This window comes from Lactuca sativa, chromosome 3, assembly GCF_002870075.4.
Source record: "Lactuca sativa cultivar Salinas chromosome 3, Lsat_Salinas_v11, whole genome shotgun sequence".
Taxonomy (NCBI): domain Eukaryota; kingdom Viridiplantae; phylum Streptophyta; class Magnoliopsida; order Asterales; family Asteraceae; genus Lactuca; species Lactuca sativa.
Window position 1 is genome coordinate 99,200,321 of NC_056625.2, and position 12,162 is coordinate 99,212,482.

Genomic DNA, 12,162 nt, shown 5'->3' on the forward strand with positions numbered 1-12,162 from the left:
GTGTTAGTAACCATCCAAGTGAGTTAATGGGTTAAATTCATGGTTTGAGCCCCATAAATGCATGAAAAAGCATAAAGTTTTCAACTCTATGGCTTAAGACGATATTTTGAGCTTTGATCTAAGTTTTAGAAGTAAAGGTTGAATGGATTAAGACATGGGAATGAGTTTGGGCTAACTGGCCAATACGTTAAGCATAATCTAGGGTATGCTGCATGTATTGGGTCAGTATCCTGACTCCAGATGGTCATCAGCATACGCTGGGCGTCCGAGCCGTATACGTGGCACGTACATAGTTTGTTGGCTTAGATGATTTTTAGGCTCGATTAGTTTTGGGCTTTGGACTTGTTTAAGTTGGGCCTCGGGCCCACCTGATTGTAGTAGGTCATTTTTGGGCTTCAGGCCATGTTGGGGGTTCTTGGGCAATATATGGCCTTAGAGGACTTATAGTGGGGCTTGGATGCCTTTTTGGACTTTGTATGGATTTAGGCCTTGGAAGGAAAGAGGACCAATAAGGAAAGGGTATAGAAGCCGTTTTTTCACTCATTCACACTCCACAACAAGCACATACATCATTCTCATTCTGTTATCCTTCTCTTTTAATTTCTTCATCTCGTAGTTTAGCGTTTAGGTTTTTTCGTTTTACTGTTCCAATTTTTATGTTCTTGTTCGGGTTGTAGTTAAATGGCGTCCCTGAAGGAAATTCTAACGCGTCGGCCAGTGGCGGCGACAGTCCGTCTCACCATCCCAGCCGGCGGAGCAAGACCTGGACCACCGGTAGGTCCGGCTGTAGGTCAGTACAAAGTTAACCTAATGGCGTTCTGCAAGGACTTCAACGCTCGCACACAGAAATACAAATCGGAAGCTCCAATCGCTGCTACTGTGACTGTTTTCAAAGACAATACTTTTGAATTGAGCGTTCGTTCTCCTTCAGTCACCTGGTTTCTAAAAAAAGCCGCTGGAATTGACTCCGGGAGTGGACGTGCAGGTCATGTTGTTGCATCAACCCTAACCCTAAAACACATCTATGAAATCGCAAAGGTGAAGCAAGCAGATCCGTATTGTCAGTACATGTCCTTGGAGGCGATTTCAAAATCAATTATAGGTACAGCTAAATCTATGGGGATTAAGGTTGAAAAGGAGTTGGATTGATGATGAATCTTGAAATCTTGATTAATGAATGTTAGATTTTTGTAGACTGGTGTACTTGAGATGATATCTGGATTTGAGTATTTGAAAATTGCTTTGAAAAACTGCATAAAATCTTCGTGTTTGAAGTTGTTTAAAGGTTTTCCTGTGTTGAAAGGTGAAACTTGAAGCCTGTGATTTCATATATCTTGCAATCTTTGTATAGTCTTTTGTTTTAACTTGTGGAAAAGTGATTATTGCAATCGAAGTTTAAATTCTTGTGAAATTTTTGTATGTTGAAACATCTGCAAATGTGATGGTTTAACAGAAAACCAGTATCTCTGTTGCTTAGGTTTTGTTGAAATGGATATGATAGATTTAATTAGTTGGTTGATTGTACAATTAGTAAATGCTTAATAGGAAAATGAAATGACTTAGATGGGTAAAAATCTTTTCCAAATGGTCAAAAAACATCATTAAACTTATTTTTTTTCTTGTTATATCATATAACTTCGAATATTCCTCCGGCAATCCTTCGTTCCCTGCATATCCTTCATAGTCGTCTTACGAAGTTGAATTTTTACCCTAAATCATTATGATTTGGTAGCAAATTGAGTTCAATTCACAATCAATCCAACCCTGTTTGCTATCAGAATCAATCGCAATCGATGAATTACGCCTTGATCCGCTATTTATTTGCCGATTTCTTGCTCTTTTTGCTGTTGTTTGGATCGATTGACAGCGTTCAAAACTTGGAAATCTCGAAAGTCAATCAAGCACCGGCTAGGCGGTCTCTGTTATCTTTTCCGGAGTAAGTTTTCTCCTTTTTTACTCGTTAATTTGAGGTTGTTGATGAACAGTTTCTTCTCATGCATGTACACATGGCTGCCTGCTGCCATTCTGTTTTCCCTCTTTATCAAGGTGAAGATCTGTATATCGATCCATGCTGCTGCCATGTAGTTTGGGTTCTGTAAATTTTGCTCTTTCGGTTGAACTGAAGTATTACCATGAATTTTGTTCTCAACTTCAGCTTGGCTCGATTTTGGTCCCATATTACTTATTATAACTCCAATTTCCCCTTATTTGTTGGAATGGGCAATTCTATGCAATTCACAATGGTTCCTTTGCAATAAACTTGTAACTATGAATGTTATAATTGCTTACTCTCACATACTCTACACAGGGTTTGCTCTTCATTCTAACAAGTGCAAAGGCTTTTTTAATTAAGGTTCAGGATTTTACCACAATTAACCAAGATAAACATGATCTTACATAAGCAGAGTGCTGCACTCAACATAATTTTGCAAATTTATGATATTAGGGTACTTTTTTTGTAGTATCATTTGAAGTAATTCTCTTTCATGCACTTACATACCTCTCTCTCCAAACAGTAATCATGACACTGCCCTTGTTGCTGCATTGGATGGTACAATCAATTTGGTGTATCGTGATTCTGGGAGGATAATTTGGTCATTTGCATCAGGATCTCCAATCTACTCTTCATACCAGGCTTCTACCAGCCATGATGATGATAAGGAAAGTGCACCTGTGCCTGAAGGCAGTTATTATGTAGACTGTGGGGATGATTGGAAGCTGTATGCACACACAGATCTTGGCAAAGTGGTAAATTTCTGAAACTTTACTCTTGCTACCAATATCAACAATGTACTTTATTATTCAATTTCAACTACCTATTTGTAACTTACAGAGTATGGATATGACCATGGAGGAATTCATCAGAATCATGCCACACGTATCAGAGGATGGAGGAGTTATTCTTGGATCCAAAAAAACTACTGCATTTGTAGTTGATGCTAACACTGGAAGGTTAATACGTGTTCATCACAGCTCATCAACCAATGAACACTCAAATTTCATCTTCCAAAAAACCACCATGAAAAATGAGAAGTCAACTATGGTCAATGAAAAACCTGATAAACAATTCTCCTTCACAAGAACAGATTACTTACTCACATCATTTGCTGCAAATTCTGACAAAGTTCTATGGAATGTGACTGTAGCAGACATTGATGTTGCTTTACTTTGTCAAGAACCTCCAAATAAAATCATTCGTCCGTCTTTACCTCTCCCAAATAATCTTCGCTCAAAATCCAGTGTTGACTTTGACTTTGACTTTGACTTCAACATGCCCTTGTCATGTCAGTCAAAAGCTGTTGTCCATAGGCTACGTACATCTCATAAGCTTGGTTCTTATAAAATCCATGGAAAACAAGCAGAAAAAAAAGTTCCAATCCTTCTACTCCCTCAAAATAAACCTTTACTACCCAATTCAAACAATAACCTTGACACCCAAAACCCCGAAATCCCTAGTCAACAAGATGTGAAAAAAGTCAACTTTCTTTCCGAAGGGCGAATGGCGTTTGTTGTAATTTTCATTCTGATTATTGCCATTGGTGGTCTTATGTATCGCCATCATACCATAATGGCTGCAATGTTGAAACAAAAACCTTCCTCTTCTTCTAGAAGGAAGAGGCATAGGAAACAAGGAAGGATTTATGCCAATGAAGATGGAAATGTTGATAGTGAAAGAAATCCAGTGCTAAATTTTAATCATTTAATCGAATGTGACACAGAAGGGCGTTCTATAGGCAAACTATTTGTGTCAAATAAAGAAATTGCAAAGGGTAGTAATGGAACAGTTGTTCTTGAAGGGGTATACGAAGGTCGTAAGGTTGCTGTGAAACGCCTCGTGAGGGCCCACCATGATGTTGCATTTAAAGAAATTCAAAATCTTATTGCTTCTGATCAACATCCAAATATTGTTAGGTGGTATGGAGTGGAATATGATCATGATTTTGTTTATCTTTCTTTGGAGCGTTGTGCTTGTAGCCTTTATGATTTAATTCAAATGAAGAAAGGGGGTTTAGAATTAGATTCAATCAATCGTGACATCATCATGCATGATGTTCATTTATGGAAACCAAATGGATACCCTTCGCCTATTTTGTTAAAATTGATGAGGTACATGTACATCCAACCATTTATAACAACAACATTGTACTTTATTTACATGTGTTACTTTATTTATATCTTTACTTTGATGTTTATTATTATTATAGGGATATAGTATCTGGGCTTGTTCATTTGCATGAATTAGGGATCATTCATCGGGATTTAAAGCCACACAATGTGTTAATAGTCAAAGAAAAATCAATATGTGGGAAGCTTTCTGACATGGGAATTAGCAGACGCCTCGTTGGCGACATGTTGTCATTAGGACTCCATGCTACTGGTAAGAAGATAAAACCAACTTAATTACAAAAACCGGGCTGTTTTTGACACGTTGTAAATTGTTACGGGTTATTTTCGTCAGGTTCCGGAAGTTCAGGGTGGCAAGCACCCGAACAACTTCTTCATGGACGCCAAACACGTGCGATAGATTTGTTCAGTTTAGGTTGTGTCCTGTTTTTCTGCATGACATGTGGCAGACACCCATTTGGTGATCATCTTGAACGTGATGTGAATGTGGTCAAAAACCGAGTCAACCTTTTTTTAGTTCGACATATTCCGGAAGCTTTTGACCTCTTCTCTAGATTACTAAACCCTAACCCTGAACTCAGGTAAAGTTATAAAATTACAATTTCAGTCCTCCTACTTCCTCTGACGTTTTAAATTAATAAAGAATTTGCATTGTAGGCCAAGGGCTGTGGATGTGTTGCATCATCCTTTGTTTTGGGATTCCGAGGTGAGAATGTCGTTTCTAAGGGATACTAGTGATCGGGTGGAATTGGAAGACCGGGAATGTGATTCCGTTCTTCTTAGGGAATTGGAAAGTAAAGGTTCGGTGGCTTTGGGTGGAAAATGGGATGAAAAGATGGAACCGGAATTCATCAATAACATTGGTCGGTATAGGCGGTATAAATACAACGGTGTGCGTGACTTGCTTCGCGTCATTCGAAATAAATTAAATCATTACCGCGAATTACCCAAAGAAATTCAGGTTCGATTTTCTCAACATACAGAACGTTATCACTTTTTTTTTATTGACAGGACAGGACAGGTTGTACTGTGTTAATGATTGTTTTGATGATTATTGGACACAGGAATTGTTGGGAGGTGTACCGGAGGGGTTTAATGATTATTTTGGGAGTCGGTTCCCGAAGCTGTTGATGGAGGTGTACAATGTTATGTACCATTATTGTAAGGATGAAGAATGGTTCTATAAGTACTTGGAGCATTAATTATGTATTGTGTTTGTGGCAACTCTTTTAAGTTGTTTATATTTATGTATAAATCTATTTCATAGTGGTTGTTTATGTAAATATGATATATGTAATATATAGTAATGTATGATATACATCAATATTAATATATATGAATCTTTATTGTATGGAAATGCACTTTTTCTTTCAATATTTTACAATATTAGTTGTTTAATTTCTTAATAATACCATATGACGTGATGTTATCAAATACAATGTTTTCACAGAAAAAGTATGTTTATCATTTTGAAATATCTTGATCTAAAAAACTATAACAAAGATGAAATTGTTTAAGGGAATATGTGGATGTATATTTTTGTAATTGTTATTTCATCGTAGTAATAATCAATTTTAACTATTTGGTTGACTATATTTTACTTATTTTCGGATCAAATTTTCAATTTTATAACTGTAACGAAATTATCCATATATTAGTATTTTATTTACGAGTTCTCTTAACCTGCTAGTTTTGAGAGACTTCTTTAACTTGCACTTCACACCTCTAAAATTATTTTTCCAAAAGTATTTTTTTTAATCAATTTATACATCAGTATTTTATTTATAAGAATTTTTTAAATAATCAAACGCTATCCCCTATAGACCTATATCATATTTGATTACAACTAGTTATTTATTTTTATTTTTTCCATATCAAATAACTATATTATCGTGAATAAGTATTAAATTTTAATTATTCGACATAAAATCATTTTAGCCCGAATGTGCATAATACCAATCCAAATTCCAATGGACCTAAAGAAGAAGAAGAAGAAAAAAAAAACCCCGATTAAACACTTATGGAGGCGCTCGGCCCAAACTACCAAAAGCCGAAAATAGAACTCAGTCGACAGTCGACACTCCTCGATACGGCGGCGATCTTCGTCTTCGCTCAAGCAAATCTCCTTCTCCATTGTTGATCATTTCAAGGTATTATTCAAGCTATCTCTCTCTATACAAGAATTGGCACAAGATCTGTATACACTCTAATTGTCTGAATAATTTTATTTATTCTTCCACCTGGAACCATATGTTTAGATGCAAATCCCTAATTCAATCGCTATGCTATTAAAAATCAGACTTTTCGACTCATTCACACTCCACAACAAGCACATACATCATTCTGTTATCCTTCTCTTTTAATTTCTTCATCTCGTAGTTTAGCGTTTAGGTTTTTTCGTTTTACTGTTCCAATTTTTATGTTCTTGTTCGGGTTGTAGTTAAATGGCGTCCCTGAAGGAAATTCTAACGCGTCGGCCAGTGGCGGCGACAGTCCGTCTCACCATCCCAGCCGGCGGAGCAAGACCTGGACCACCGGTAGGTCCGGCTGTAGGTCAGTACAAAGTTAACCTAATGGCGTTCTGCAAGGACTTCAACGCTCGCACACAGAAATACAAATCGGAAGCTCCAATCGCTGCTACTGTGACTGTTTTCAAAGACAATACTTTTGAATTGAGCGTTCGTTCTCCTTCAGTCACCTGGTTTCTAAAAAAAGCCGCCGGAATTGACTCCGGGAGTGGACGTGCAGGTCATGTTGTTGCATCAACCCTAACCCTAAAACACATCTATGAAATCGCAAAGGTGAAGCAAGCAGATCCGTATTGTCAGTACATGTCCTTGGAGGCGATTTCAAAATCAATTATAGGTACAGCTAAATCTATGGGGATTAAGGTTGAAAAGGAGTTGGATTGATGATGAATCTTGAAATCTTGATTAATGAATGTTAGATTTTTGTAGACTGGTGTACTTGAGATGATATCTGGATTTGAGTATTTGAAAATTGCTTTGAAAAACTGCATAAAATCTTCGTGTTTGAAGTTGTTTAAAGGTTTTCCTGTGTTGAAAGGTGAAACTTGAAGCCTGTGATTTCATATATCTTGCAATCTTTGTATAGTCTTTTGTTTTAACTTGTGGAAAAGTGATTATTGCAATCGACGTTTAAATTCTTGTGAAATTTTTGTATGTTGAAACATCTGCAAATGTGATGGTTTAACAGAAAACCAGTATCTATGTTGCTTAGGTTTTGTTGAAATGGATATGATAGATTTAATTAGTTGGTTGATTGTACAATTAGTAAATGCTTAATAGGAAAATGAAATGACTTAGATGGGTAAAAATCTTTTCCAAATGGTCAAAAAACATCATTAAACTTGTTTTTTTTCTTGTTATATCATATAACTTGGTGAAGTGGTAAAAAAAAAATACAATTGGAGGAGGATGTTGCTGATTTGGCATTTGTTTTGGCCGGTTTTCCTTAGAAATAAAATCTTTACATTGATATCATTTTTTCCTATGTGGCTATTAGAGATGTACCCCTGATCTATGGACACTTCAGAGAGCATTACACATGATTATGTGAAAATTAGAGCTTTCTTTAGTTCGGAGTATAGTCTTCCTATGGAAGAAGACAAAGACTCTCTTGTCTAGTTTAACCATATTAAAGCTTCTATGATGGATGTTGATTTCAAACATTCAAGGAAAACGACAATGACTGGTTTGTGGATACAAATGAATCAAAGTACATGTGTGCTACAAATGCACTTCGACCTAAAATTCCTAGTCTACTTTAACCATATTAAAGCTTCTATGATGGATGTTGATTTCAAAAGAATGGGTTTCAACGACTACATTTTATATATAAAATTTTTGACTAATGACGTGTGTTGATGTGTACTACTATGTTGGACAAGTATCACTAAGACATATGTCGAGAGCATTGACGAATGATGATGATTTTGTTGATTTTTAAAGGATGCTTATGTATAATGGTAGAAGAATCGAAAGTGAATACTTTGATGATCACGTGGACGCATTCTTGTCTGATACATTATTAGTTGTTCATAGAGGATATGTTTTTGAATTGAATAGTGTGTTGGTCCCTTTTTGAGCAACAATTGTTTTTATTTAAGACCAAATACAGTTTACTTATAAGTTCTAGAATACGTTGGCAACTACACCAAACCCCACCCCTAGTGTATCTTTATTTTGATCTAGTTCAGAAAATGGGATAATATGGTACCCATCGTTGGTATGAGATTATTTAACATAAAGCAACTTAACTATTGTTAAGCAATTATGTTGTTGCTAATGGGTATAATCTATGGTATGAAAAAATGACAAAAGTAGATTGTTAGTTAACTGTTGCAAAAATGACAAGGAATATGTAACGACCCAATTTTTTTTTTTTTTTTTTTTTTTTTTTTTTTTTTTTTTGATATTACTTTAGAAAACATTAATAAATAAAACATTGTCTAAATAAAATAAACATTGTTTGTTCACACCATAACACATTGCAACCATGTTCTCAAAAGCCAAACCGTACATCCCATCAAATATCAGAGTAGAATCCCAGTAAGTCTCATAAATGCGGAAACCGAAGAGTGTGTGTATGACGTGCCGCTACCGCGCCGGCTCCTTCCCCTTCGATGCAGAGGTACCTGAAAACAAAACTGTAAACGTAAGCACAAAGCTTAGTGAGTTCCCCCAACGTACCGCATACCATACAAACACATAACATATATACTGCCAGGCTATTCTGGGGTGCCTGACTACCCGGTACGGCCATTCTGGGGTGCCGACCTACCCGTGTCAAGCCATTCTGGGGTGCTGACCTACCCATACGGCCATTCTGGGGTGCCGTCTTACCCGTGTCAAGCCATTCTGGGGTGCTGACTACCCATCGGTCCTAACAACCGATCCGCGGGGACTATTTCACCCCTACTACTACGATCACATATAACATAACAAGCCAGCATGCATACATATCGTCACATACTGTCAGACGTATCTGGGGTGTCTGACTACCCTTCGGTCCTAGTGACCGAACTCGACTACTATCACATACAACATATCACGCTAGCATATAACATATCCGGTACTAGCGAACTTAGATGATATCACAAAGACAATCATCTATCATACAACTCCTACTGGTGGGTCGGCATTGTGGCCTTAGACCCACCGCTACTGGAAGGTGACTCACCTCAAAGTAGCTGCTGAACTGATCGGGAACTAACTGACTGCTGCTGCTCCGGGAGTCCTCCGGCTGCAATTTCCACGACATACTCAATCAAACACTGCTAACTGTCCTTTAGGTAAAATGACCATTTTACCCCTGGATTAACTCTAAGCCAAAGCTGGAGTCAACTTTCAGTTGACCCGACTCGCCGAGTGGATCACCACTCGCCGAGTCCCTAGCAAACCAATGTCCTGGGTCCCTGGTTCTACTCGTCGAGTCGGGCTATGACTCGACGAGTTCGCCTTCTAACTGCCATTCAACACCTTCATCCTACTCGCCGAGTTGTATGAACAACTCGTCGAGTTCATCTTCATCCGATGAACACTTTATGCTAAGACTCGCCGAGTTGTATGAACAACTCGCCGAGTCTGTTCTTGAACTATGAAGATTGCCTTGGACTCGCCGAGTCAGGGCATTGACTCGCCGAGTCCTAACATGGGTGAGTTCAGCTCCCAACTCACCGAGTCACCCCCTGTGACTCAAGGCTCAACTCGACACATGAAGAAGGGACCAATTCGGTGACTCGCGACCAGACTCGCCGAGTCACCTATGCGACTCGCCGAGTCGTCGCCATGCACTCCTTAAATATACCGATTTGCTCGGTTCCAGACCATGCCATTCATAGATCTGGACTTCTAGGACACGAATCACACGTAAAGTTTCCAACTTTACGTGTGGATATTCACCAATATGGATTATAAGGCTCAAAATGTCCCAAAATGGTAGATCTAGGGCTAACAAGTCTTATGGGGCCAAAAAGCTAACAGATTTGAGCTCCTGGAGCTCAATCTTACATAGATCCAAAGGCCAAACGCCTTATTACAACATATAATGAACATGCAAACTTGGGAAATTGACCAAGAAGGACCCAAATGAAGTTTTAAGCATAGAATCAAGGGGAAAACGGGTTATACCTCAAAGGAATTGTTGAAATGACACAAGGATGGCTGATCTCCTTCTCCTCTTCTTGATCTACTCCTCTTACACTTCAAAACCTTCAAGAATACACCAAGAGCACCTCAAACTCTCAAGAAAACAAGGGAAAACGATGTAGGGGGAGTTCTGGGGGTGAATGGGGACGAGTTGGGGCGGAATGAGAGTTTAAATAGGGTGCAAACCCTTGAAACTTAGGGTTTCATCCCGCAGCGGTGACTCGCCGAGTCCAGGATATGGACTCGTCGAGTCGCCTACTTAAATCGCGTCCTGAGTCCCGTCCCTACTCGGCGAGTCGGACCCTATGACTCGCCGAGTCTAAGGCTAAATTAGGGCAATGCTCAAATAAAATTCACATACCGGAAACCAAGTGCTACAAATCTCCCCCACTTATTTTAGACTTCGTCCTCGAAGTCTGCTGCCTGATCCTGAAACAGCTCGGGGTAGTGCTCCATCATCTCGTCTACCGGCTCCCAAGTCCACTCTGAACCCTTGCGGTGCTGCCATTGCACCTTCACTAGCTCCACCCTCTTGTTCCTTAAATCCTTCGACTTCCTGTCGAGGATTGCGACTGGGCGCTCGATGTAGTTCAGGCTCTCATCAACCTGAATATCCTCCAAAGGTACTACTGCAGAATCGTCCACTAGGCACTTCCGCAACTGCGAAACATGGAAAGTGCTGTGGATCTGGCTAAGCTCGGCTGGCAGATCCAGCCTATATGCTACCTTGCCCACCCGGGCTAAGACCCTGAACGGTCCGATGAATCGCGGGCCCAACTTGCCCCGCTTCCTGAATCGGATGACGCCTTTCCACGGCGACACCTTCAGGAGGATCATATCCCCTACCTGGAACTCTAAATCGGATCGACGCTTGTCGGCATAACTTTTCTGTCGACTCTGAGCAGTCTGAAGCCTGCTCCGGACCTGCTGTATCCTCTCAGTCGTCTTGAGCACCACTTCGGTGCTTCCCATAACTCTCTGGCCAACCTCACCCCAGCATATCGGGGTCCTACACCTCCGTCCGTACAACATCTCGAAGGGAGGGCGGTCGATACTCGCGTGATAGCTGTTGTTGTAGGAGAACTCAGCCAAAGGAAGATAGGTATCCCAGCTACCACCGAAATCCAGAACACACGCCCGCAACATGTCCTCCAAAGTCTGGATGGTCCGCTCACTCTGTCCATCTGTCTGCGGGTGAAAGGCGGTGCTGAAATGCAGACGAGTGCCCAACTCGTCATGGAATCTCTTCCAAAACCTGGAAGTAAAACGCACATCCCTGTCCGAGATCACCGATACTGGCACCCCATGCCGTGCCACAATCTCCCTGATATAGATGTCGGCCAATTTCTCGGCCGATATGCTCTCCGGAATCGGAATAAAGTGAGCACTCTTGGTCAATCTATCCACGATGACCCAAATCGAATCCACTCCACGTGCGGTCCTGGGAAGCTTTGTGATAAAATCCATCGTGATATCTTCCCACTTCCACAGTGGAATGTCCAACGGCTGCATCTTGCCATGCGGCCTCTGATGTTCGGCCTTGACCTTCCTGCAGGTCAAGCACCGCTCGACGTACCATGCCACATCTCGCTTCATGCAGGGCCACCAATAGTCTAGACGAAGATCCCTATACATCTTCGTCGCCCCGGGATGAATAGAGAATCGGGACTTGTGCGCCTCCTCCATCAAAATCTGGCGCACGCCCCCGTGATACGGCACCCACACCCTATGGTGTAGTGTCAATAACCCTCGGCTATCATAATCGAAGGAGGAAACCTGACCTACTACGCGCTCGCTCTTCCGATGCTCCTCCTTGATAGCCTCCTGTTGAGCTTCCCGAATCTGCTCCAACAGGGGAGTCACCACA

At 40.2% G+C, this 12,162-nt stretch overlaps 3 protein-coding genes across 4 annotated transcripts; all 3 read left to right on the plus strand.

Moving 5' to 3' along the window:
• Positions 1 to 543: 543 nt before the first annotated feature.
• Positions 544 to 1,260, plus strand: LOC128132638 (uncharacterized). Its single transcript, XM_052769337.1, has one exon. The coding sequence runs from the start codon at positions 682 to 684 to the stop codon at positions 1,147 to 1,149; it is 468 nt and encodes a 155-aa protein (XP_052625297.1). The 5' UTR covers positions 544 to 681; the 3' UTR covers positions 1,150 to 1,260.
• LOC128132637 (serine/threonine-protein kinase/endoribonuclease IRE1a-like) lies at positions 962 to 5,482 on the plus strand. 2 transcript variants are annotated; one of them, XM_052769335.1, is made up of 8 exons: positions 963 to 1,102; positions 1,779 to 1,936; positions 2,517 to 2,748; positions 2,834 to 4,107; positions 4,206 to 4,378; positions 4,460 to 4,706; positions 4,783 to 5,086; positions 5,190 to 5,482. In XM_052769335.1, exons 2-8 carry the CDS (start codon positions 1,794 to 1,796, stop codon positions 5,325 to 5,327), a joined length of 2,511 nt encoding a protein of 836 aa, XP_052625295.1. In that variant the 5' UTR covers positions 963 to 1,102; positions 1,779 to 1,793; the 3' UTR covers positions 5,328 to 5,482. The 2 variants fall into 2 exon arrangements, with proteins under 2 accessions (XP_052625296.1, XP_052625295.1); XM_052769336.1 differs by lacking the exon at positions 1,779 to 1,936 and having other exon boundaries at positions 962 to 1,102.
• Positions 5,483 to 6,446: 964 nt separating this feature from the next.
• On the plus strand, positions 6,447 to 7,148 carry LOC128132639 (uncharacterized). Its single transcript, XM_052769338.1, has one exon. It carries the CDS (start codon positions 6,570 to 6,572, stop codon positions 7,035 to 7,037), a length of 468 nt encoding a protein of 155 aa, XP_052625298.1. The 5' UTR covers positions 6,447 to 6,569; the 3' UTR covers positions 7,038 to 7,148.
• Positions 7,149 to 12,162: the final 5,014 nt, after the last annotated feature.

What these genes read in the sequence shown, in the direction of transcription:
- LOC128132638 (XM_052769337.1), top strand. Translation starts at nt 682, where the DNA reads ATGGCGTCCCTGAAGGAAATTCTAACGCGTCGGCCAGTGGCGGCGACA.
- LOC128132637 (XM_052769335.1), top strand. Translation starts at nt 1,794, where the DNA reads ATGAATTACGCCTTGATCCGCTATTTATTTGCCGATTTCTTGCTCTTT. An exon ending in ATTAGGACTCCATGCTACTG is followed by an intron (nt 4,379 to 4,459) that starts GTAAGAAGATAA and finishes TATTTTCGTCAG; the next exon opens with GTTCCGGAAGTTCAGGGTGG. An exon ending in AACCCTAACCCTGAACTCAG is followed by an intron (nt 4,707 to 4,782) that starts GTAAAGTTATAA and finishes TTTGCATTGTAG; the next exon opens with GCCAAGGGCTGTGGATGTGT.
- LOC128132639 (XM_052769338.1), top strand. Translation starts at nt 6,570, where the DNA reads ATGGCGTCCCTGAAGGAAATTCTAACGCGTCGGCCAGTGGCGGCGACA.